Raw genomic sequence first — 25,285 nt, 5'->3', positions numbered from 1 at the left:
TACTACGACTTCGCAATAAAGTAAAGTTGAATTGCGGATGCTACATGCCAGCAGCTGCAAGTGACAGTGAACTGACGATCGACTGACGGTGATCCGATGCCTCCTGTTGGTCATTGCATAGACTGCAACACATGATGACCGAGGCCACATATCCAAGGACATCCACATTGAACCAAACAATGCAATACAATATTAAACTCACACATCACGCTATTCAGTAGTGATTGTTTCAGAATATCCAATCGGACTCAAATAAATACAAACTCTACACTACACGTTATTCCAAAAATTGTCTATCTTTTAATCCGTGGAATACATACAAAGTTGGTCGTCCACAAGACACAATGGTTTGACACTGCAGCAATCATGATAATAAAAAAAGAGCCTCTTTCTGGTCTTAAAAGCGTCCGTACACGCTCCTCTGTGGCGCGGGCTGCGCTCCGCTCTGCTGCTGCTGCTGGTGCCTCAGCTGCTGGGAGTACGGGTCCTCCAGGGACTTGACGGCCACCGTGACCTTGGGGCCGGTCTTCCACTCGATGCCGCTCTCGTCCACCACCGACGCCTCCACGGCGACCGCGTGCGTCCCCAGCACGGAGAAGTTGAGCAGCACCTGGGTGCTGAAGTAGTCGTTGTGGGGCTCCACACGCTGCCCGATCTCGTTGGTCTTGGTGTCCAGCGGGATCTGAAGAGAACACACACACAAAAAAAGAGACGAAAATTACTATTAAACAAAAAAGGATAAAAATGTCCAAAATGACCCAAAACAAACTCACAATTAGACAAGCCTTCCCTTGGGGGAGAAAGTAATGGAGGAATACTGAGCTCAAACAATTCACCACCGACTTGTTTGGGTAGCATCTAATGAGCGCCCTGTCAGCTCTTAAAAGCGGCTGGGAAATGCTGCCGCTAATAAAGGCTAATGATGGCCTTCAGGCGCTGTCCGTCGCCAAGCTCCACTTCTCATGGTCAATACTCATGGCCGACTCACCACTTTCACTCACATTCACTTTCTTATACAAAGAGACTTCACGGCACGCCCGGTAAAGCATATATAAACACCTATGCTTCACCAGGATATATAAACAGCACATATAAACACGTGTGGCTGCGGCACTGAAGGCAACCAGGGGCCCTGGGCTTAGAGGGCTCACCTGACGCAAACCAACCAAGATGTTTACACAACAACTTTGAAACAGATGAGACGTCTGCCAGGGGAGTGAGCGCCGTCTTCCGAGCGACGCGTACCTTGAAGTCGGTGCCGGTCTTGCTCTGGAGCACGGAGGTGACGTTGAGGCACACCGACTGGATCCTCCTGAAGAGCCCCGGGGTGGAGCCGTGCTGCACCACGCCCTCCACCTTCAGGGACAGCTGCTGGCTGCTCTGCACCGGGATTGGCTCGCTCGGCGTCCGTGGCGACGGGGAAAGGGCGAGCTGAAGGTGAGGGAGATGTATGGAGCCCATCAGAGGACCAGCCGGGGGAATGAAGAACGTTTGCATTTGGGATTTCATGTGTTGGAATAAGGATATTCCGAGCGTGGTATGTTGTTTTTAATTGTTAATGAATTATAATTCTTAAAAAAAAAAAAATTTGAGATTGCATCATCTACATTTTCATTCTACAAGAATACTGTATTGTAAAGTTGAAATGACAATTTAAATCAAAACAATTAAAAGTAATCAGACTGTGACAGCGACAGTCTTTTATGATGTACCGACGGTGTGTTGTCATAAATTTACAGCTATTTCGGGAGGTCATAAATAAAGATGATAGCAGATGTCCCCTAAAACCTCGCTGATTGTTCACAGTCCATCACGTTGGACACAACTGCTCCTGGGATTCAGCTGTGGTCTTTGTCCGGTGTGCAGCAGAAGGAGGGCTTGTGAACACACAAAAGGGTTACCTTGATGCTGGTTGACTGGAGCTTCTGGAAGAAGTACCTCTGGAAGGACATGGGCACCTTGAGCAGCGCTATGACCGCATCGCACAGACAACCCGTGTGCTGAAATACAAAGAAAAACGGAATCAATGATGTTGTCAAAAGAAAGGGCAGATTAGAAAACAACAACACCCAGTGAACAAAACTGAAGCCCACGGCATTGCTTTAGTCTGAACCTTTTTACATCATTGGCATAAAAACAACAGGGGGGGAGGGGGGGGACCTCACCAGGTAGGAGACGGGCGGGTGCTTCTTGCTGAGGCCCTCCACCTCCTCCAGCACGTGGTTGAACACAGACATCATGCGGCGCTCGTACTCGCTCTGCGTCTGGACTGACCCCAGGGTGCCGTACTCCTGAAAGCTGGAAACAGTGCGACAGAGAGAGTGAGACAAAAATAGAAAGCCAGACACTAAAAATCACAAGGTCATCAATTCTTCTTCTTAGGATCCCAGTGACTAACACTACACTGGTTGAACAAGGAGCCTGGGGGAGTGGACTTTAGTCCACTCGGCTCCAAGATGAGCATTCCCCTCCATGATGAGTGACATCCAACATGCATTAATGTGTTAAAAAATGAACAACCAATCGGATTGTTCGCCTTTCTTCAATTGCTCCATTTGGTTTGAAATGACCATGGTTATTGAATCAGTGCTGGGATACAGATCCCCTCATTTATTACGGTTCCACATGGACACACAGCCGTCACCTGGCAGTCTGTGGGTCCAGGATCAGGGCCTCGATGACGTGGGAGACCAGTAGGCAGCTCTGCTGCTGCCTGGAGCGGAGGGTTAAGGACAGAAACGACACAAGCGGCGAGCGATAGGAGCACTGCTGTCATCAACACAGTGATGTGTGGGTGTGTGAGGGTCTGTGAGACCCCCCAAGCGTCTGGGGGTTGAAGGTAAGGATACAGCTCCACGTTGCGCAGGGTTGCATAGTCGGCATCAAAGGATGACTGATGCAGGTCTCCGTAGCGTGCTGCGAGGCTTTTGAACTCGTCCATGGACACCTTCATCTAAAAACAGAATGAGAAGAGACAAATATTTACCAGCAGTGGCACGATCGACTTTTTATAAATCCACGATAAGAGGAGTTATTTCCAACCGTCACTGATCTCCTTAACCCTCTTTTCTTTGTACACACAAGTTGATTCAAGTTGACACATTTATTCCACCACACAAGTCTCTCTCTCTCTCTCTCTCTCTCTCTCTCTCTCTCTCTCTCTCTCTCTCTCTCTCTCTCTCTCTCTCTCTCTCTCTCTCTCTCTCTCTCTCTCTCTCTCTCTCTCTCTCTCTCTCTCTCTCTCTCTCTCTCTCTCTCTCTCTCTCTCTCTCTCTCTCTCTCTCTCTCTCTCTCTCTCTCTCTCTCTCTCTCTCTCTCTCTCTCTCTCATTATGCCTCTGTGTTCGTACGTGTGTAATTCTGTGTGTGCGTGCGCGGGTGTGCGTGTGTGTTGGTGCGCGAGGGGGGGGGGGGCCTCAGCACCTGCATGGAGATGCGTCCGCAGCGCTGCAGCTCGTTGCCGGAGCTGAGGGCCACGGTGGTGGCGATGGCGGGGGGCGGGCTGGTCTTCAGACTGTTGCAGGTGCAGACCAGCTGCGACAGGGCCTGCAGCGTGTCGATGCGCAGCTTCACAAAGTCACACTGGAAGCTCAGCGGGCTCAGCGGCGTGCTAGCAGCCTAGAGGAGGAGGAGGAGAGGGGGGGGGGAGAACTAAATCCATCTAGAGTCCTACTTGTGCAGTGTTAATTCATTCAAATAAGAGGAGACACACGGAAATATGTGCATTTCATTTCGTACCTTCTGATACGACATATAGGCAGCGTGGTTACCGTGAACAAAGGATTCTTAATAAACAATCTGATTTCCGACATGCTATTACACAATACACATCTGACCCAACGGTAATGGTGGCGCTACTGACCGTGAGCGAGGCCACGCCCTTCTGGTAGGAGCGCAGGGCCTCGGCGATGGCGCTCATGGCGGCGCTGTAGTTGCCGTCCTCCACGTGGCGGAGGCACTGCTCCGCCTGGGAGAACTCCTTCAGGCTGTTCAGCCAGAAGTAGAAGTGCTCCGAGGCCACGCGGGTGCGCAGGCTCTGGTAGAGGTCGCTGGACAGGTCGTGGCAGCCCTGCGGACCGGGGGCCAGCGTTAACCAGAGCATGAGCACCAGGGCCCCCCTTGCTCCTCTCTGGGACGCTGAACGATGCGCTTGGGAGCAGACATTTTAGTTTTGGACTACTTTTTATGATCCTTTCAATGACATAAAATGATATTTTGATTTCATAACATGACCTAATTGGCCATATATGTAAATTTGGTAGTAGGGTTTTAATTTTTTTTTTTATTTAGTGTGTTCACATCCAGCTGTTTCAGGTCACAAGACTGGACCCCAATAACAATTCAACAGCAAATCATCCGTCAAAATAAAATCCATTCTGCCATTGGAACCAATTGGATCACGGTTCAAACTTTAGTCAAATGACTAGCTTGCCATGTCTGAAGCGATTAAAACATGAGGGCCGTGGCTGTGTTCCTACCATGCGCGAGGCCTGGCGTGCGATGCGGTACACCGTCCAGCCGTTGGCCACGTTCTGGAGCTGCTGCTTGATGACCAGCTTCACCTCGGCAGACAGAGACGTCTGGCTCGCCACGAAGATCACGGTCGCCAAGGAAACCTAGCGGCAACACCAGTGGAGAAGCGTTGTACGGGGGATGAACACAACCAATACACTGTCCACTACCTTTTACCAGTCAGTAGAATCTCATTTTGAAAAATACATCAAGAACCAAAAATAAACTGTAAAATGTAATGTAGCCTCTATGTTTCCAGAACCGACATGAGCCCAAGTCTTTTTCCCTGAGTTGTGCGTTACTATAACTGTTTTGTAGCCTTGTGCGTTACTATAACTGTTTTGTAGCCTTGTGCGTTACTATAACTGTTTTGTAGCCTTGTGCGTTACTATAACTGTTTTGAAGCCTTGTGCGTAACTATAACTGTTTTGTAGCCTTGTGCGTTACTATAACTGTTTTGTAACCTTGTGCGTTACTATAACTGTTTTGTAGCCTTGTGCGTTACTATAACTGTTTTGTAGCCTTGTGCGTTACTATAACTGTTTTGTAGCCTTGTGCGTTACTATAACTGTTTTGTAGCCTTGTGCGTTACTATAACTGTTTTGTAGCCTTGTGCGTTACTATAACTGTTTTGTAGCCTTGTGCGTTACTATAACTGTTTTGTAGCCTTGTGCGTTACTATAACTGTTTTGTAGCCTTGTGCGTTACTATAACTGTTTTGTAGCCTTGTGCGTTACTATAACTGTTTTGTAACCTTGTGCGTTACTATAACTGTTTTGTAGCCTTGTGCGTTACTATAACTGTTTTGTAGCCTTGTGCGTTACTATAACTGTTTTGTAGCCTTGTGCGTTACTATAACTGTTTTGTAGCCTTGTGCGTTACTATAACTGTTTTGAAGCCTTGTGCGTTACTATAACTGTTTTGAAGCCTTGTGCGTTACTATAACTGTTTTGAAGCCGTTTCCATTTGGATTGTATGCCTTGAAAGTCCTCAGCCCACTTTGTAAGTCTCCTTGGATCAAAGTGTCTGTGAAATGACTAAATCTAAATGCAAGCGTAATAACCGCTAATCCGTTCCGATACAATTTTTTCCTTCCAGATACCCGAACTTGATTATCGGCAGAAAAGAGTATTTACCGATACACAGTATCTAGCATTGTAAATACTAATAGCACTTATTATTATTAGTTATTATTGTTATTATTGAAGGGTTCTCTTACAATGGGTTCTCTTACAATGACAGCAATGTATAGTTGTTCACTAGTTCATTTACATTTATAATCTATACTTATAATAATAAAAAAATGTTTCTTGTAGTTTAGCGTGAGCATCCATGTTTCTCTCCCTAAATCCAGCCTTCCACTGACGCCGAACCACAGCATGGAACCAGGACACACCGCGCCCTTTCCCTCCCGGGTGTGTGAGCGGAACACGGTCCCCTCACCAGGAGCTCCTGCTGCATGCCGGTGGCCGTGTGGCCGGCCACGCGGTACAGGTCCACCAGGGGCCCCAGCATGCCGTCCCCCAGCACCGGCAGGTGGCTGGCGATGGCCGCCAGGGCGTGGCACACGAGGGCCCGCGCCTCGTCGCAGGACGTCTGCAGCTGGCCCAGCAGGAACTCCACGGCCGACTGGCTGAGGTGTGGCCGGCTCTTCAGCAGGCACACCAGGGAGGTGAGCGTCCTCTGGGGGGGGGAGAGGGCTTTGAGTCTGAACATGATCTCCCCCCTTTATTATCTATTTATTTATTTGGAGTGGGAAAACTAGTTTGAAAACAAGTATAAGGGTTAGGGTGTGTTTACAGTGTGTCGTGTGTGTGATGTGTTGACATCTTATCAGAGTTCAATACTAGGTTAGTCACCGGCCCATACAAGTTTGCACAGGGAAATGTGTGGCCACGACTCCACTGACTACTGTACAAGTTGAACATGTACAAGTTGAACGTATCAAAAGTAAACCATTAAGCTGTTACAGTATGGATTCACAAACTTTTCTCCCAAGTCATAATAATTCTAAAAAAAAGTAAGCCAATGCCATCGTGGCCTGTTTTCATGCACGCACACACACGCACACAGACACACAGACACACACGTCTTACCTTGAGACAGGCCTGTGCCCCGGGGCTGCTGTCCTGGCAGCAGAGTGTCAGCAGGGCCTCCACTCCCAGCACCGTGTCCTGCTCCAGCTGCACTATATCTGGAGGCAGACAGTATGAACGGCCGTCCTATTAAACCAGGACTGACGCAACAGCTAGAGTAATGTTTTTTAAAGATTCAAAGACCGATCGATGGAAAAGGAATTTTGTTATTTTGCCATTTTTCTACTATAAAAAGGTTCCCCTCTGGTAACTGGTGACACTCATTTGTCAATGTAATTATATCTATGGGCCGTTGTTTCAGCGACAAAATAACAGGTAGAATGCATCACCAATTAACATATCTGTTCATTGTGGTCCAATGCACTGAAGATGTCCCGCCTCCCTTAAAGGGCATACATAACCCAAAGGGCAACCAACCCTGATCTGCACAGGATATGGCGATGTTGGTGAGCACGCCGACCCCGTGGGCAGCAACAGCCAGGTTGCTGTGGTAACAGCATTCCTGCGCTAGCTTAACCAGGTCGGTGAGGCGAAGAGGAACTGAGGCGCTCCCTGGAGGGAGAGGGGGAAGACAGAGAGAGAGAGAGAGAGAGCGAGAGAGAAGGAGGAACGAGAGTGAGAAAAGGAGGAAGAGAATTGTTATAGACTTATAGGAGTTTTTATTACATTTGTCGTTCCGTTTGGATCCACATTTTGTCAACCTGCAAAACAATGAACTCAAAGTGCTTGTATTACTCTTTAGAAAAAGCTTACAACCAATGTTTATTGTTAAATGAGCAAGGGCTCTGTGTCAGGGTGTCTCACCCAGCCCTGGGTTGAAGTACTGTTTGATGGCAATGGTTCCGGAGAGGGTGGAGAGGACGGCCAGCATGCCCAGCTTCAGACTGGTGTAGGGGCTGGTCAGGGCGCACTCACACAGGGTCTGCAGAGGAACACCGAGGCAACGGGAATAGCCATTAGTGAATACAGCAGCCCGTCTCTGTGTAGCCTGGGCCAATTTAAAAAATAAATCTACCACCACGCAGACACGTCACCTAGTGTTCGTACTGCCTAGCAAGAGTGTCATATTTGTGTGTTGAACATGGTTTATTCAAAATATGTCAGAAAAGGTGCCTATTTTCAACAATAGTTGAAACAATAGGACAATAGTAGCTTTTCATTTTTGAGATTTCTCACCTGGGTGTTGTCTCTGAGCCAGAGATGGGGGGCCTTTTTGGCCAAAAGCTTGAGGTCCTGAATAGCCAATCTCTTGACGGCTTTCCTTGGGTCGTCTTTCAGGTACTGAAGAAGAAGCTGCAACTATATTGTGAGGAGGAAATAAAAAATATATTTCATTTGCCTTTTTCCAAAACACTACTGAACGCAGGATTGGTCTGCGAAATGTTAAAAGTCGAATGCCAAATAGTCTTAAGCAACAGCACAAATCTCTGACTAATTTTATATTTTACATTATTTTGTGAGCCAAAAACCTCTGAAGGTTACAATTAACCGATCAATTGTCTGCTTGAGGCTTAAAGCACTGCTAGCTAGTTTGACTGAAGGTCACGCCAACTACAGTACTCTAGTTAAAACTACAAACTCTAGTCAAACTCTAGTCAAACTACAGTACAATGCTAAGTATCAGCCTTACAGCCTGCACAACAATATCTCTTATAAGATATTATATCAGTCTTATGTGCCCAAAATACAAACAACAGTCTGTGAGGCTGATAGCACTGGTGGCTAGTCTGCCAGACCGAGTGAGTCAAACTACAGTACAATGTTACTCATCAGCCTGAAGTACAATATCAGTCTATGTAATGTGATCTGCATGGCCACAAATCGACACACAAGTAGTATCACTATGTTCTCCAATGCAAAACATTTCCTACCCTTAGCATCAGGTCCAGTTAAAAAACAAAAACAGTATGGCTACTACAGTATGGTGCTCTTCAAGCCTCGGACCCAAAATGTGACTTTTAAGTCAAGGCCAACTTTGGTAGTACACACTGTACGACTGGTCTTGTTGACCACCCTCTCCCTGACTGAGACGGTGGGCTGAGGACGGGTTCCACACAGGATGGTATGGTCGTCGATGCTGACGGTGGACAAAGCAGCGGTAATGATCGTCTAACGCCATGTCCGTCCCACCTGCTTGGGGATATCGATGAGGGAGGAGGCGGCCAGCTGCGTGAAGGTGTGCAGGGTGACGATGACCATGGGGGTGGAGGGGTAGGAGTTGACCAGCTGCTGCAGCAGCTCTCGGCTGCTGGACGCCAGGCTGGCGTTGTGATGCATGTGCTGCAACATGGGGATCAGCTTCAGCTTCAGGTCCACTGGTGTAGCCAGACCTACACCATGCATAGAAGGCTTAATACATACATGTATAGAAATCGAGAATTGTGACCATGAGGGATTCTTGATCAAAATGAGCGTCATTTCCCACAACATATCCAGACTAAAGATATAGTCAGCCAATTGTATGATTAGGGAATGATAGTACTGTTTGGGATTGATTTAACAATGAGGAAAATCCTTACTTGTGACGAAATATCTGTACATCAAGCAATATTATAACAAAGGAATAGTAAAGCTTGGGTATTTATGTTGATGGACAGGGGACTGCTCAAAAGGCCCATTAGGGTCTGAAGACTTAAATTATTCATCAGCATTTTTACCTTGAATCATCTCACTGATTTTGTTGCATATTCCAGCTGCAAAATCCCTGGAAAACATCACAAAAAAGGGACTGTTTGCTGGCAAATATATTGCAATGGAAGGATTACGAAGGATTCTATTCGTTTTTTTTTTTTTTTTTAAACAGTGGAATTGACCAACACCAATGTAATGGCAAGCCCATTGGCACTCACTTTGATTGGGCAGAGAAACTTGCAGCAGCATATATGGCAGCCTCCACTTCAACGTTGTCATGAGAGTCCAGACTTTGGCGAATAGTGTGGTGGGCATTCTTTCTGTCTGGGATAATGGAGGCCAAACTGCCAAGCATTCTGAGTGAATGAAAACAACAAACACGTCTGAGAGGTATATGTGTGACAGGTGTACAGTGTGCATGTGAAGAAGTATATCATGATCACCATGGCAATATGTCTGCAGGCATGTCTCCTGTTCTGTCGACTATGATTCTTCTGTTATTTGCATCTTGAACCATTTTATATTTCTAGTCCAAACATAACTGGCCAATTGAACGTGCATACCGGAGAGTAATCGCCCTCGCCACAGGGTCATTGCTGTGGATCACAGAGAAGACCCTTTTGACAAACTCATCCACGTTGAGGATCTTCTCCAGGTGCTTCTCGCTCTGCTGGGTCACCTTCAGCACGCACAGCCGCAGGAAGTTATTCCTGAATAGAGAAACAACCATGAAGACCATGCAGAACTCAGACGCAATATCAACAAAGAACGTGATCACACAGTGCACATACCCGAGTCGGAATATGTCTGCTAGTTTCAGAAACGCCGAGTTGATGAGGATCGGAAAAGGGTACTTCTGGAAGAGTTTGGGAAACAGCACCACTGCTTCGCATTGTTCGCCGAGTTTACCAGATCTCAACCCTGTAATCAGAATCAGAATTACTTCTATTACATCTTATTGTAAAAGTACACAAGAGTACAATTCTTAGGCTGGTTTCCTCAACAGCCACTGTTATTACATTAATTGTGAGGCTGATCGTTACATGGCATATGGAAACATTACCACACAGTAATGATCAAATATGTTATCATATGTATGTCAAACACAATAATGGGCGTTCTCCAGGGATGCTAACTTGTTGCTAACGTCAACTAGCCTAGCCAACACACCTTTGTCCAATTCCATCAGAGCCGAATTGGCGTCCAGTTCTTGTTCCCCATACCCCGCCTCTGACAAGAAGGAGCGGGCTGTGGACAGAGCCATCACTGCTTGTTTGTGAATCAATTATTAAATGCGTTATCAAACCATTGACAGGGATGCCAAGTACCATGGGTGTTTAACAATACAACGCTTGCATTGCACTTGTTCTCCGAACCGATTTTCGGCTATCTCAACCGGGGTAGCCGTATTGCTGCCCCCCGTGGTTAAAGGTGTATACTGCAGGTGTTTATCTTTTAGATATAAAGGGAGCCTAGAAGGCCGTCAGGCGCATGGCTGCCACACAGGTTTGGTGGTCACTACTACTAATCAAACAAATAATAAAATACTAATAATACTAATAATAAAACAAATAAATTAAAAACAAATCTATATAGAGAAAATACAGATACAAACGAAACAAACCAAAATCACTAACTGTTGAACAATCCTAAGGTGTGTATGGATTCTAAAACGAAAGCCTGAACCCCTGATAAGACAGCAGGACCACAGACTAAGGTCACACTAAGACAATGTCTCTGTCTCCTTCTTGTATCTTGCAGTGCAGTAGTTCACATGGCCCCGTTTCAAGCAGCACACTCAGCACATCCTGATGTTTACACACCAGCATCAGTCCTGATCCCACTAAGGCCCAACCGACCCCCGTCCTCCTACCCGCCCCACCTGGCTCAACCCTCCCAACAGTCTGTTGTATTTAATACAAATGCCTGCCCTGCACTGTATGGAGCCGGTAGAAGACGGCCAAAGGGAACGCCAGCTCTGAGATTTGCTCACTTTCTTTTAAAATGTTGGCAACCGTTTCTGTCCCCAGAACAGAATCCACACCCTCCGCTCAAAATAGTTAGTGCTTGTTCATCAGAATGCATCCTGGGATATGTGCTTGCTGATAAGCCGTATTGAGAGTATTCCAGAGAGTTATAGTACTGTCAAATCCTAAACCAAGCATATTGATTGGCCGCTTCTTGCATGAGAAATGCTGTTTTAAATGCAGTTTTAAACACAACAGTCTCCATCATGACACATTTCACGATTAATTACAATAATAATAATAATAATAATAATAATAATAATAATAATAAAAGAAAACATAACTACCAACAGAATAAAACAGCATTTTGTATTTTTCTAGATATGTTACCTTATTTTATTTTACAGTTATATATTACATCTTATTGAGTGACACTGGACGGCTTACATTGTGCTGATTATGTGGTTATATATATATATATATATATATATATATATATATATATATATATATATATATTAATGCACGATACCATGAAAATAATTGAAATAGCAACACAAATGGTGACTACAGTTGTATGGTATAGTCATAGTATACTTAAGGGAGGTTATTATCAATATTTAGCGAAAAAGATTCCTATGTTTGATGTTTCTTCTTATCCTCTTTTTATCCTCCTGATTTTATTTCGTTCGACAGTGTTCCCCAGAGAGACAATTCACACATTAAGTTCCAAGTATGATTGCTAAGAAACAACCAACTTAAGGGGGGAGCTGGGAGCACATGGTTCAATAATGTATGATTAATAATACACACTAATATGACACCGAGTTCTAGCAGGAGAAGGAAACAGTACGTGACGTCAGAGGAAGAAGAAGTTGGCCAATGGCAGCTCGTGACGTCAGTTTGGCGGGGGATTCAGTTCTTCGGGGGGACGTCCTGTTCGCGGGAAATACAAGCTACAGGCTGCGATCTCCGCCGATCCGACGAGGTCTCTAATCCGGTTGAAATAAGATTGCGTTTACGTCTTCCAGAGTTTAAACGATGCTTTTTCGTTCTCTTGTTGACCGAGGAGTCCGCAGAAAGAGGCACAATGGTGAGAAACACAGCGATCGAACATGAATTACTTTATTACCGTTTCGGTTGCTCCGGTACCATAACAACGTTAGCAACGCATTAACGTTAGCTGATTTCAAATCGCATATGGTTTTATAACTGTGATCTACTTTTATTATTGTGTAGGTGGCCTTGCTTGTAAATGTATTACGTTGGGTTACTTTTTTCTTGAATAATATGAAGTAGCTGCATGGTTCTAGACTGTTTGTGAACAATGCATAATCCCGTGATGCATTGGCCAGATATATTCATGTGGTCATATGAACTATACCTCATTTTATATGTAACACGTATTCATGTATTCCTTCCTCCAGTCCCCTCACCAAGGTATCCCTTGACCTCTCTGCTAGAAGGGTACCAATGTGCCCGACACGATGAACACATCTCCTACGGCAACATGGGAGTACCCGTGCCACCATTTGGATTAGAGTTCTCTTCTGGTAACTCAGCAATGCGCAACAGTCATGCATCAAGTGTTTAATCGATCCAGTTCCCTGATGTATTCATCATCTCTCAATAATACATTTCTGTGTGCAGTGAAAGGTATGGAAAGGGTCCTTGCCGTTGCAAACGAAGAAGGCATTGTCAGGCTATACAACACGGAGAGAGGTGAAAACCCAATTCTTAAAGGTGAGTTTACTGCATTGCCTCATAGCTGATCACAGCATTGTCGCTTTAATCGCTTATAACTGAATTCTGTGTACAAAACTGAACGAAAATGTGTGGGTACGGTTGAATAACCAACCGGTTGGTTCACAAACTACGGGTATATATAATGTACTTGATATTCACCTACAGAATGGATGGCACACGAGAATGCTGTCTTTGACATAGCGTGGGTGCCTGGTGAATCTAGCGTGGTATGTAACGTGTTTATCTCCCTGTCTCTTCTCTGTTGTCACAATTTACTGATTGACATATTTTTTGTAGTCCTTAAGGAGTTGGATTCCATCATAATATTTTCTTTGTCTTATTTGTGTTATATATTCTTCTTGTTTAGGTAACTGCTTCAGGTGACCAGATGGCCAAGCTGTGGGATGTGCACTCTGGGGAACTCCTGGGCACCTTCAAGGGTCACCAATGTAGTCTCAAGTCTGTGGCCTTCTCAAAACGGGAGAAAGGTATAGTTTAGTTGGACTATTTTTGTTGTCATTTTTTTGCTGTACATACTGCCTTATTTTCCTCTCATACTAATGCAAACGTCTTGGTTCTCCTCTCACGACAGCTGTCTTCTGTACTGGGGGGCGAGACGGACACATAATGGTCTGGGACACTCGATGCAGCAAAAAAGGTACATATGATGTTCGCCGTTTGGTAGATGGTTCTAAACAAAGCATCGTACAATACCGAGCAGGTATTGTGGGGTGGCTAACATCGGTAATGTCATGCCCCGTCAGTGGAACTACACAGGACAGATGAACAAAACATAAAATGTGAAGTGTTTGCATATACCAAACACGGCCTCTTGGTTTGCAGTGTGGTTCGTTATTCAATATAATCTTTCCCTTACAGACGGTTTCTACAGGCAGGTGAAACAGATCAGTGGTGCACACAATAAATCAGAGCGACACACGCCTTCTCAGCTGAAGAAGAGACGGCCCAGCGTGCGGAGTATGGCTAATGGCTTGGTGAGTTTCCTCCCACCTGGTCACACCTCCCCCCATGGCTCTGTTCACTGTATAACGGTCTGCATGTGTTTATAGTCTGCATGTGTTACGGTCTACATGTGGTCTACATGTGTTACAGTCTGCATGTGTTAAGGTCTACATGTGCTCTGCATGTGTTACCGTCTACATGTGGTCTGCATGTGTTACAGTCTGCATGTGTTACAGTCTCGTGTAATGCTGTCTACATGTATTACAGTCTACATGTGTAATGGACCACAATCTCAAACCCTTTCATTTGGTTTCACACAGCACTCCCAGCAAAGTGTCACGGTGGTTTTGTTCCAGGATGAACACACTCTCATCTCATCCGGCGCCGTGGATGGGTAAGCAGCAACCGATGGCTTTAGTGGCATGATTTACATGTCTGCCACGCAAGGATGTATGGATGATTGACACTGTAGCAATGCACACTGTGGAGTGCTGTACAGAAACAGCAAATCAGTTTATTTCCCAGACACAAGGATGACATGTTTGTCCATCCAAATTGTTCAAACATTTATCTGTGTGTTAACAATGGAGAAATACATCAAGTTAAAAAGACGGAAAATGCCAATTCAACAATATATATAGTTGATGATTGTTTTTATTTATGTGATTTTAAATAATCCATATTGGTCTTGATAAACGATTTCAACCATGTGTGCGTTTTATTCTTCTTCAGTGTTATAAAGATGTGGGACTTAAGGAAAAGCTACACTGCCCACCACCACGACCCTGTGCCCCTTCAGACTTACCCCTACCCCGGCTCTAGCACGCGCAAACTAGGTTTGTTCCGACACTCCTTCAGGTCAAGTCCACGTGGCTATCAAACTCAACCGAAGCCGTGATAATAACATGTCAATGTTTTTTCCACATTTGCAGGTTACTCTGGCCTAGTTTTGGACTCTACTGGCTCCAATCTGATATCCAACTGTACAGATGACAATATCTACATGTTCAATGTTAGCGGGATGAAAACATCACCAGGTAAACGGGCAGATCAATAACAAATTTGCACGACTGCATGTTATTTACCATTATGATTATTATCTTCGGTGCACGCATCCTGTTTTCTGTTTGGTATAAATGACCAGTGTTGAGCACTAGATGGGGCTACTCATCCCAAGTCTTTTGGCCACGGTCACTTTAAGAGCTGAAGAAAAGCAGATTTGGAGGGCCTGTGCTATTGTTTACACTGTACACTGTTCTGTATTGTATACAATATCAACATTGGCAGCAATGAGAACCCCTTGCTCTTGTCTGAGATGATGTGGAACATTTGAATATTAGACTCCTATTATCTCTCCTATTATTATTATCCTAGTCTTTCTGAGCATGAAATTATTCACTTTGTTACATAATGTTGAAACAAAGATGGTCATATTGTTTGCTGTAGTTTCTCGACAAACATACTCATTACCTAAAATGTGTTTGTTGTTGAATTTGTTTAATTGTTCGATTTCTATTCTCCTTTCTCCTCCCCACAGTTGCTGTCTTTAGTGGTCACCTCAACTCTTCCTTTTACGTCAAGTCCACCATTAGCCCAGACGACCAGTTTTTGGCTAGTGGCTCGAGCGACCATCACACATACATCTGGAAGGTTAGATTCACATTATGACCATCTATCATTTAATATACAAGTTGCCATCTAAATTACATTTTTTAGTTTTCTACGACCTTGCATTGCATTCCTCAAGCAGATACTTTTGTTTTCCAGCTCTCTGATCCAAAGCAGCCACCCATGCTGCTTCAGGGACACAGCCAGGAAGTGACATCAATCACATGGAGCCCCACAGACTTTACTAAGGTTTGCTTGTTTACAAGGATGATATGTACAGCATAGTATAGCATAAGTATGACATACAGTATATAACTGCCATATGCCGTCTCCTTTTCTCTTTCATCAGAATATTTTTTTATTTGTCCATTTTCTTCATCTCCCCTATTCTCTGGGCAGATAGCGACCTGTTCTGATGACAACACTGTGCGAATCTGGCGTCTCGACCGGGGAATCGATGGAAACAAGTCCTCAGTTGGGCAGGCCAATCTTGTGGGATGGGCATGTCCTAAGACCCCCTCTACTGGCCTAAATAATTCCAGTCCAAGTAAGTACTAGACGTTCAGTTGTCCAACTCTCACTGCTACCAAAACAGGAAGTCTAAAGGGACTTTAGACTAGGCTTAATTCATGATGAAAAGTAATGCCTTGTAAGACACTTTAATTGCTGAAGCATTTGGTTTAATGGAGCATGATCATGGGAATACACACTGGCAGAACTTGCCAAGCATCTTTTAGAGAGACAGTGGTTAAATATTTCTTATAAACTGTCTCAATGTAGGCCCAAACATCAAACAATTTAGGTCCTGTTGAGTCCCCTACTAACCAAACAAAGGTAGAGAGGAATGAACCATTGTGGAGACTGTCCTGGCTGGGAAAGGCAAAGTTAATTTGCAATACCTTAAGGGGAAACGACACATGTCTGAAGAAGGCGTGACAACTTAAGGAATTTACACAATAAAGAAGGGAAGGTGATGACATGTTGTTGACGGCCATCAGACTGGTTGGCTACGGTGGTGATACAATTGGAGAAAGAAAGGTTGCGATCTCCAGGTGCAAGGAGAACTATACCAAAGCGTATTAAATTAACTACTTGTAATTGAGTGTTGGTGTAATTTCTGATATTATCATTATGATACATTTCCCCACGATAATACATCTCTTAAACGAACGTGGGGGTCTTTTTTGTATCTGTGGGGCTGTGGAACCCTGCCTCTGAATCGATGAGGTAAACACACATGTGACTACGTCCAGATACTCAGATGAACTCTAGTGTGAACCATAAAAATCCTGCCTGAAAACGCAGCACTCTCTATCATTCATGTTTTGTGAGTCCTGAGATTGTGAGTCATGAAATCGCCCCAAATTCGTTCAATTTAACTTATTTAGCTCTTCTTGTCCCTTCCCTAAGATACCGCCATTCAAGAGGTAGGCACGCCCACCAAGACCCCCAACACTGAGCGCATGGAGGGCCTGGTGTCGCCTCAGCTGGCCGCCTGCGCCCCCAGCGGCGCCAACATGCCGCGTTCCTCCAGCACCGCTGGCATGCCTCCGTCCACCAGTGGCACCCGGGACCCTGCGGCCAACGCCCTGGGCCAGAGGACGCCCACGTCCATCAAAAGCTGGTTGGCCCGTTCCCCCGGATCCCCCGCCGCCAGCCCGACCCCACGGCAGACCCTGAGCCCGCGGCCCCAGCCCGGCACGCCGCGCTCCGCCCCGCCGTCGGAGCGGCGAGCCAAGCGCCGGCTGGACACCGGCGAGGGGGCGCGGGGGAGCTGCGGGGGCGCCGGGCCGTGCGATTGCGTCGCAGAGCTCTACCCCACGGCCAAGCGAAGCCGACCCCTGATGGGCGTGTGCTGCCCCGCCGCCCGCGGCCAGGATCCGGAGCCCCAGGCAGGGCTGGAGCCCCCGTCGGAGAGCTGCGCCGGGCGGGCGGCAGCGCCCACGCAAACGGCAGGGAAGGAGAACTGCTCTCCCGTGCCGGGGGACTGGTTGTCCATGATGGGCGAGAGGTTAAAGAACGGGCAAGGAAGCCCCAGAAGCCCCCGCAGTGCAAAGAAACAGAATGGCAGGACTCCAGCGTCACCAGTAAGGCATATTTAACTGAAGAAGACCACTGTGTGTATATAAGGAGAGTAGGGGAGCAACAAACTGTTATACTGTTCAATTAGTGCCAAATAATGTCACTTGTCATTGGACAAGGGACGTCATCGGCTATCAGTTTGAGCCAATCAGAAAGGGCTGCTGTGTGGACCGGGCTCTCACGTTAACCAGAGAGGTTGTCCCTGGGATTTGATTTCACATTTGTCTGTTTATGCAGCCCTGGCTGTCTATTAATTAGGTTGCGGGTGAATTGTTTTACTGACTAATTACACACAGTTATGTTTTGAATTAAAAGTCAATTTCTCACCTAGTATTTTCTGTTTTTCAGATACAACAATCCCCACAAAATGCAAAGAAGATATCCTCATATTTCCAAAGAAGAACACTGGAGTGATCTGCGTGGACTGCTGTTCCTATTCCTGATCATTGTGTGTTTTATTGTGTGTTTCTAAATATGGCTAAAGCATTCCAATGATATATGTACAAAAAAAATACATTTGTGATGCATTCTTATTTTCCAAATGTGCATGTAAATTTATACATTTGAACAATATACATTGTTAATATATCATGTCATATCATCATTTTTGATGCCAAGCAGCTTGTTGTACATTATCATTTAACTAATTGTTTATAATAGAGATTAGATTAACAATGCTTTCAGCTATTTGTATTAGTTCATCACAAATGTGTATTTTATTAAATTTAACTTTTTTAAAAGCTATTCATTAATTTTGTCATCTGTAATGAAGGGGGATTCCTATACATTGCTATTATAAACAATTTGCTCAAACAAATGATTAGGAGGTAGAACCATGGATGTAACAAAGCTATTTCTACAGACTGCAAAAGGTCACTATTTGTTTTCACATGTCACATGGTTACTGTTCGTTTACAGTTATCCTATTCGTCTAAAAAGTTTAAGGTTTTAAAGGTTCTGGTCTGCGATTGGGCGGCTGGGCTGCCAGTCAGTGACGTACAGCTGTCACACTGCAGTCCACCAGACGGTTAAGACAACGGTGGAATTGCAAGGTTGAATGTGCTTTCTACAGTCACAACAGTTCGGTTAATGTGGTGTACTCGAAATCCTCTGTAACTACGTCGTTAGTAACTACTATCCGTGCACTGGTGCACTCGCGAAATCCAAGGAAGTTCCTCCGTATTAACTTTTCTTATCCACCGAATTACCCGAATTCGTAAACTATCGTCGTAGCGGGGCTACGTTAACGTCGGCTAACGCTAGCACGCTAACACTAGCTAAGGTGCGCTAGCCCTCGGCTCTACCTCGGCTCGGTTAAACCCCTTATTGCCAAGTGGGGGACACAACTTTTCCTCTTATATGCATGTAATACGTTTTGCAACAGGTAGGCCGTTTTTCAGTCATGTTAATGCGGCATATAGAGATAAAAAACGGTGTGTTTTTTCCTGCTGAACACTGCATCCGTCGACTTGGATGAGTTGTCCTGGCGAGTTTCGTTAATAAATAGCGAGGCTCACGATCCGTCTGGCGAGAGGGGGCCGAATGCCGCAGGTTTCGGAGACTGTCAGAGCCCGATCTGAACCGACCATGTTGGATCACACAGAGTAGAGAGTCCGATCCCCGGCTGGCTCGTCGACACTAATACGCATGGAAGAATACACGAGGACTGCAGCCTCTTATTTGATTTAGCCTCTTTTTTTTTTTAGTTTCACTAAAGTTCAGTTTTCCAGTTCAACGCCTAAAAATGTCGGCTATCTCTGCATCAGAGAAAGTGGACGGTTTCACCAGGAAATCTATGAGGAAGGCCCAGAAACAGAGAAAATCCCAAGGGTCTTCCCAGTTCAGGACCCAGAGCGCCCTGGTGGAGCTGTCGCCTCTGCCTCAGCTCAAAGGTACGGTACCGCTCCATACATTACGGCCTTTCTCTTAACATCTGCCTGGAAATACTGTAGTGTTAGGCCTTCGTTTGGTTTTGCCATGTTAAATACACACCATATATTATGTCCTTTCTCTAACATCTGCCTGGAAATACTACTAGGGTGTTGATCGTTTATTTGGTTTTGCCATGTTCAACACACACCCTGGTGTCGAGATGGTGACACGAGCATGTGGTTGACAATCGTGTTGGCGAAGTCATCCAAAGTTTTATACATTTTCTTTCACTGTCGGGGACTTGTGTGTTGTACGTGGATCCATCAAGGAGACTCGGCGTTGTTACTGAAATGATTTGTCACCTGTCAAAGTGAAACCCTTAATTTGTATTAATTCCCTTTCTGTACGCTATGCTGGTGTATGCTACACTACACCAATTGGTATAGCATGCTTTACTAATTCGGCATTCAAATGGCCACAATCTTAATTAAACATCGTAGAATTATTAGGGCTCATGTACAAGTCATATTGCATTGCTCTGTTCAAATGTTATTTTAATGTTTTCGTCTAGTAATTAGTATGCTGGCCGATTGGATGTTTACTGTATGCTACTCATTGTATGGCACTCATTGTTATTTTGATGTTGGACATTGCGCCGAGCTAGGTGTATAGTATAAAAAAAAACATGGATGTCAAGGGCTAGCCTGAATTCTATGAACATTCCTCTTGCACAGTGATCCTATTATGCACAGCATCCTCCCATTACCTAGTTTCTTGTTGACAAGGCTGGTCATCAGGTTGGCTGCTTGAGCAGACTTCATTAACGGTGTAACTGAAGTTCAGTCATACAGTGGTAAATTAATGAGTGGTTTGTGTGGGAGACTGAATAGCATCTGGAGTAAAGTGCAAGTGATGTGAGGCTATTATTAGATGTGTGCCGATAAGCTTGCAAGTTTTCTCAATAACTAGCATGTACCGGCTGTGTGCGTATCTGGCTTGCATACTGGTATGTGCTAACTGTAGATGGCTTACAGCAAATTTGAAGTTGGATTGGTCAAATTAAAGAATGTGTTTAGTAGCCTGAGCCTTCATAATAATAAACTGAAGCCTAGTGGTCTTACCAAAGCACATCCTGATGGCTATTTATTTCATGTAGGCTAACACTAAAACAAGTCATGAGGTCGGCCTGAGTGGAGCAGCATAATTCGGTCGTATGTTTCTGTAGGGCCTTTGTGTCTGTGGGTCCAATGGGGTGTTGCCCAGTTATAGGGTGTAGCCCAAAATATTGATAAGTCTATACTGTAAAAGCTTGATTGATTAATACACGCTTGGTCAAGAGGTCACATTGGGGCTTGTTATTAATTGGTATGTGAGGCAGAGCTGCCCGTACGAGTAAACCAATGTTGGGTTCATAAAGAGGACAGTCAGTTGGAGAAATGCATGTACAAGTTCCTGACACTATGATGGATTATACTGTCTAATATGTTACTTATTATTCCACCCACTAGTTTTTCCTCTATTAAATAAACATCACTTCTCTGTATGCTTCAGCCAATATCGGCATGTGTACCATATCTCATTTAAATTTGTAAGTAAAACCCATAAATTGAGTTGAGTTGCCTGATTCAAAATGCTAAAAAAAAACCTTTTTGCATCCTACTGATTTTTAGAGGTTTGAAAGCTGTCTTGAGAATGCTAAGTTGTGTGCTCATACCAGTAATGATTAAATGAAATATGATGAGTTATCATATCAGGAATTATTGCATGTTGAAATTCCTCAAAGGCCTTGACCCTGCATATATTTGTCTAGACCACCATGCACAAAGAACAAGCCCAACTTGATCAAGCATGGCATGCTGCAGCGCCCATATACCCCTATTGGCTTTGTTGGTATAATCAACTAGTGTTGTGTTTTCTCCCATCATAGGCCTGATGGTGCTGGGCTTGTTTATTATAGATTCTCTGTGGACGCTGGATAACTAGAGTAACCACAAAATCATGTTCATTCATGGCTTTTTCATTTGCAGAGCCCTCAACACAGTGCTACACCAGCATTAATTAAAAACACATTTCTCACTGTCCTATGCAGTTCATATTTACAATGTCTGGCTTTTATTATTGAATGATTGAAAACATGCTTAAAAGAGGGTGGCTGTCTTTCACTACAGAATAGCTTAACTGCACTCGTTTGATTGAACGATTGAACGTGAACCTAATTTCTGTCTCTTTTGCGACATTATCAGTGACGCACTGGCATATCAAGGTGTGCTTCATATCAGGATCCAAGGAGAGCGGACTCTCTCCAGCACAGTGAAGAGTGGTCCTCTAGCTGACGGTTGTCGGGCAACGCACATGCTTTAAGTTTCTCAAAATTATTTGTCTGGCTTGGATAATCTCTGCTAATCCATTCCATGTTTATCTGGGTTATTTAACCGCACTAACTGAATGTTGCTGAATGTGAGGAGATTGTGTTGGTGACCATGACTTGCATAATCTAATCACCTCTCAGTGGCACTGTGTAAAGCAGCTAGGCTATATCCTAGCCTTAGCGCCGTGGGATGGAATACGCTGTGTGACATTTTGATTTTAGACAGACTGCTTAAGACATGTAGTGTTTTGTGAATTTAGTGTCATATTTACTATTTAGAATGCTCTAAAATGAATGTAGAGGGACATTTTGAACTTGGGTGAAATATAAGTTACGCTGGTGACTCTAATATTAATTTAAACCATTGAGTTGGCGGAAAAATAAATATATACTATGCACAGAATCCGTTTTTTCTGATTTCTTTGCTATTTTACTGTTGATGCATAATTGACATTTTGCAAGATATAATCCTAGCCATCATATAAATGCATAGCGGTTTGCCAGAGGTGATCTAAATGCAAGATTCATCATGCATCAAATTGTAATGGACGTGAGGCAGTGAGAATGCTCTTCCTTCTTTCAGCAGAGAGCCCGGAGTGCTCATAGCCGCTGTTCTCTCTGACAGACATTGAAAAGATGACTCATTCTCCCACCGAAATAGTTGCCATGGCAGCCAGAAGCCTTGCGAGGCAGCCAGGCAAATTTTTACTTTCCCAAGATAGACTGCTTCATTGAGGCCTGTATTTCCATCCATGGGTTATTTGTGCAGAGCCCACCACGACTAAGTAGAATGAAGGTTAATTCTACTCCAGGGGGTGTTATCATCTATCTAATTTTAGTACTAGGGTAGTTAGAGTAACTACATCAAATCAATTATGTATGTTATGTTCAGCTGTTCTCTACATTATATTTTCTTTCTGATGTTTTCCATACACTCGTTTAACTGGTATATAATCTTTTTTATTATCGCCAATTGTAGGTAAATATACACTTGCAGCATATGGACTTTGCACATATACTTTAGTATTGTGCAGTCAGTGTTGTTCACACCATCCCATCCCAATGGCCACGCTGTCCTCTCACTCAGCTCATGAAAAACACTTCTGTCACATCAATTATTGGCCTATTGATTGTCTTGTTTCCATTGTCGTGTCCACTGACAAATCCATTTATATTTTTGATCTGCTAATGACACTGATTGGAATTGGTGATGCACGCTACACCAAAGGAAAAATTATGCATCTAGAAAAAGTAGAAATTAGTTCATGGATTATTATTTTGAAAAACAATTAGCCACATTATTTACTGCACATAGATTCAGAAATAAAAAGCTTGTGCTGATTTTTAGTTGACAGGAAGACTATGAAGTGGTTCACACCTGTGCTTGCCTCGTGTACATGTTGCCTGACCTCTCTTGACCATATCATCTGACATTTGTCTTTCTCAGAGATTTCTAACACATGCTCCGGTTTCACACTAGCCCTATGAAGTATTGTGAGCAATTCTTAGTGACAAACTAGGCTTTACAAGAAAGCAGAGGTGTCCGTATTGAGTCTTCCTCTTTCCCCCTCATCTTGATTGTGGGTGGACAGAGGTTGGAAGCTGTGGCCCCCTGCTATGGTACTTGTGTTTGTAGCTTGTCCAAAAGGACCCTGATGGTTACTGTTTACAGCGTTTCACTGGATGTTCATAAGAAACCAGAAGGGATACCGGTAAAGACATTGGTTCATGGCACATCGTATCAGCGTAGACAAGCGAGTATGCGTTGTAATGCACAGTGTTTTAATCCATGCTCATGATCCGTGTTCACAGTTTGAGGACATTTGTTGTTGTTTTGCTAAGCTTCTTGTTTGTATTGATTTACATTTGGGCTGTCAAAAGCTGTTTCTACTTCTGTTGTGACATACATGAAGTGTAAACAGCAGCGTGTGAACTGCGGTCTCATGCCAAACCAGTTCAGCAGCTCCAGCAAAGTGATGTAGTCTACGTGGCATTGCTGCTGTCATGCATTAACAGTCACATTTAGCCTACAGTAGGCTGCTGTCACTCCCTTTATCTACTCGTCACTCATGCATGTCGCCTGCACATGTCCTGGCACTTGAGGATTCCAGTTGACTGCTACTTCACATAGTTTCAGCTCTCTGGGAAATGCAGGCTGAATGAATGCCGCCGATACTTTAGATTGCAGAATAAAGGACATTCGTTGTCAGGAACAGTTGGCGTGTTTGACCTGAGGATGGCCAAAGATGTGTTGTTACTAATGTTGTCTCTCTCTTTTCAAGTTATCCAGAACTGCTTTCAATTTTGGGTCACCTTGTCTTCGGCCTTGTGTCAAAATAACCAAATCAGTGTTTCTAGTGTCACAGTTTTGTTTGACCGTGTTTACATTTCTCTTGGTCTATTTAATGGGATGCTCACTCACATAAGCACAAAATAAAACGTCCTCCTGGTATCAGGATGGTACCTCTGTGAATGTGTTTCTCTTTGCAAAAGGTGGAAACATGGATCCGGTGTGACTGAAAAGCCAACTTATTTTGTGGCAGTAGCTGAGGTTCAGCATATTTTTATACTTTCTCACTGCTTATTAAAACTTGCACCATTTCACCCCCAACCTAGACTGAAATTGCATTGCCTAATCAAGAACGTTTTTTGTCCTTGAAGTGTTGGAAGAGGGAGGGGAGCTGTTTAAAATGAGCACTGTTGTGTGACCAGAATATGTCTGCAGAAAAATGTAAATAGTGCAGTAAGTTCAATGGAAATATGCATAACTGTTATGTACATAATGTTTGTTTTAATGCTAAGCATTAAACTAATGCTAATATAAACAAATTAAGTGGAATAGTAGGTCAATAGTTTCACATGTTTGCCAATGCTGAATTGTTTTGACCCCCTAGCATAAGCTTTAGGTAGCTTCTTTGGGGACCAGTTCACATGCATGGACATTTCTTTATTGTCTCTAATGTCTACATATCATGTATCATGCATGTGAATAAAATCATTCAACAGCTTTTATAGATCAATGTATCATGGAGTTGTAAATCATAATGTAAAAGAGCTTTGTGTGAGGAAAATAAAACTGGCTACCTGCTCCATGTTGCTGTATTAAGATAATACTGCTAGAGCTACAGGCAGGCTTATAGGTCATCTGGCCTGCATATCTTCCATTTCACTTGTTTTGGGCTAGTTCTGGCTGGCTACTCTTCCACTTAATGTTGCTGGGCACCACAAGTGCACTTTATACATGGTAAACGTTGGAGGGCCAATGTAGAATACAAATTTGTTTGTTGTACATTTTGCATGGTGCAGGTACTTTCCATGTGCACATTCCAACTCTGGTAGTTCTGGTAGTTTTCTGCAAATACCAGGATACAATTTGCATTACAAATGGGGTTTCTGTAGTTACTAGTATGTAGTATTTGGTTGATGCATATTGTCCTGCCA

The 25,285-nt window shown here is 44.2% G+C and overlaps 3 protein-coding genes across 3 annotated transcripts in view; 2 read left to right on the top strand and 1 right to left on the bottom strand.

The window, feature by feature from the left end:
* Positions 1-304: 304 nt before the first annotated feature.
* ints7 (integrator complex subunit 7) lies at positions 305-10,572 on the bottom strand. Its single transcript, XM_084483473.1, has 20 exons — positions 10,409-10,572; positions 10,030-10,159; positions 9,802-9,948; positions 9,457-9,594; positions 9,265-9,311; positions 8,738-8,937; positions 7,784-7,906; positions 7,412-7,529; positions 7,025-7,159; positions 6,608-6,705; positions 5,955-6,194; positions 4,478-4,615; positions 3,862-4,068; positions 3,423-3,617; positions 2,850-2,953; positions 2,645-2,713; positions 2,166-2,298; positions 1,902-2,000; positions 1,246-1,431; positions 305-682 (listed from the first exon to the last, which is right to left on the bottom strand). The coding sequence occupies exons 1-20, from the start codon at positions 10,500-10,502 to the stop codon at positions 398-400; spliced, it is 2,886 nt and encodes a 961-aa protein (XP_084339599.1). The 5' UTR covers positions 10,503-10,572; the 3' UTR covers positions 305-397.
* A 1,589-nt stretch (positions 10,573-12,161) lies between these two features.
* dtl (denticleless E3 ubiquitin protein ligase adapter) lies at positions 12,162-18,272 on the top strand. The gene is made up of 15 exons (XM_084483604.1): positions 12,162-12,298; positions 12,633-12,758; positions 12,856-12,948; positions 13,117-13,178; positions 13,319-13,439; positions 13,544-13,609; positions 13,831-13,946; positions 14,235-14,308; positions 14,647-14,750; positions 14,847-14,951; positions 15,452-15,564; positions 15,682-15,771; positions 15,922-16,069; positions 16,933-17,609; positions 17,953-18,272. Exons 1-15 carry the CDS (start codon positions 12,247-12,249, stop codon positions 18,016-18,018), a joined length of 2,013 nt encoding a protein of 670 aa, XP_084339730.1. The 5' UTR covers positions 12,162-12,246; the 3' UTR covers positions 18,019-18,272.
* A 353-nt stretch (positions 18,273-18,625) lies between these two features.
* The window catches only part of ppp2r5a (protein phosphatase 2, regulatory subunit B', alpha isoform), a 38,623-nt gene continuing 31,963 nt past the window's right edge, over positions 18,626-25,285 (top strand). Inside the window, exon 1 of the mRNA XM_084484162.1 lies at positions 18,626-19,496. Coding sequence (XP_084340288.1) covers positions 19,349-19,496 — 148 coding nt within the window. The 5' untranslated portion in view covers positions 18,626-19,348. The remainder of the gene's footprint in view (positions 19,497-25,285) is intronic.

This window comes from Micromesistius poutassou (assembly GCF_964030765.1).
Source record: "Micromesistius poutassou genome assembly, chromosome: 19".
Lineage (NCBI taxonomy): Eukaryota > Metazoa > Chordata > Actinopteri > Gadiformes > Gadidae > Micromesistius > Micromesistius poutassou.
This window is presented reverse-complemented; position numbering and strand designations above follow the sequence as displayed.

What these genes read in the sequence shown, in the direction of transcription:
- dtl (XM_084483604.1), top strand. Translation starts at nt 12,247, where the DNA reads ATGCTTTTTCGTTCTCTTGTTGACCGAGGAGTCCGCAGAAAGAGGCAC. An exon ending in TGGATTAGAGTTCTCTTCTG is followed by an intron (nt 12,759 to 12,855) that starts GTAACTCAGCAA and finishes TTCTGTGTGCAG; the next exon opens with TGAAAGGTATGGAAAGGGTC. An exon ending in CTCTAGCACGCGCAAACTAG is followed by an intron (nt 14,751 to 14,846) that starts GTTTGTTCCGAC and finishes CCACATTTGCAG; the next exon opens with GTTACTCTGGCCTAGTTTTG.
- ints7 (XM_084483473.1), bottom strand. Translation starts at nt 10,502, where the DNA reads ATGGCTCTGTCCACAGCCCGCTCCTTCTTGTCAGAGGCGGGGTATGGG. An exon ending in GCAGACATATTCCGACTCGG is followed by an intron (nt 9,949 to 10,029) that starts GTATGTGCACTG and finishes TTCTCTATTCAG; the next exon opens with GAATAACTTCCTGCGGCTGT. An exon ending in AGACCGGCACCGACTTCAAG is followed by an intron (nt 683 to 1,245) that starts GTACGCGTCGCT and finishes TGTTCTCTTCAG; the next exon opens with ATCCCGCTGGACACCAAGAC.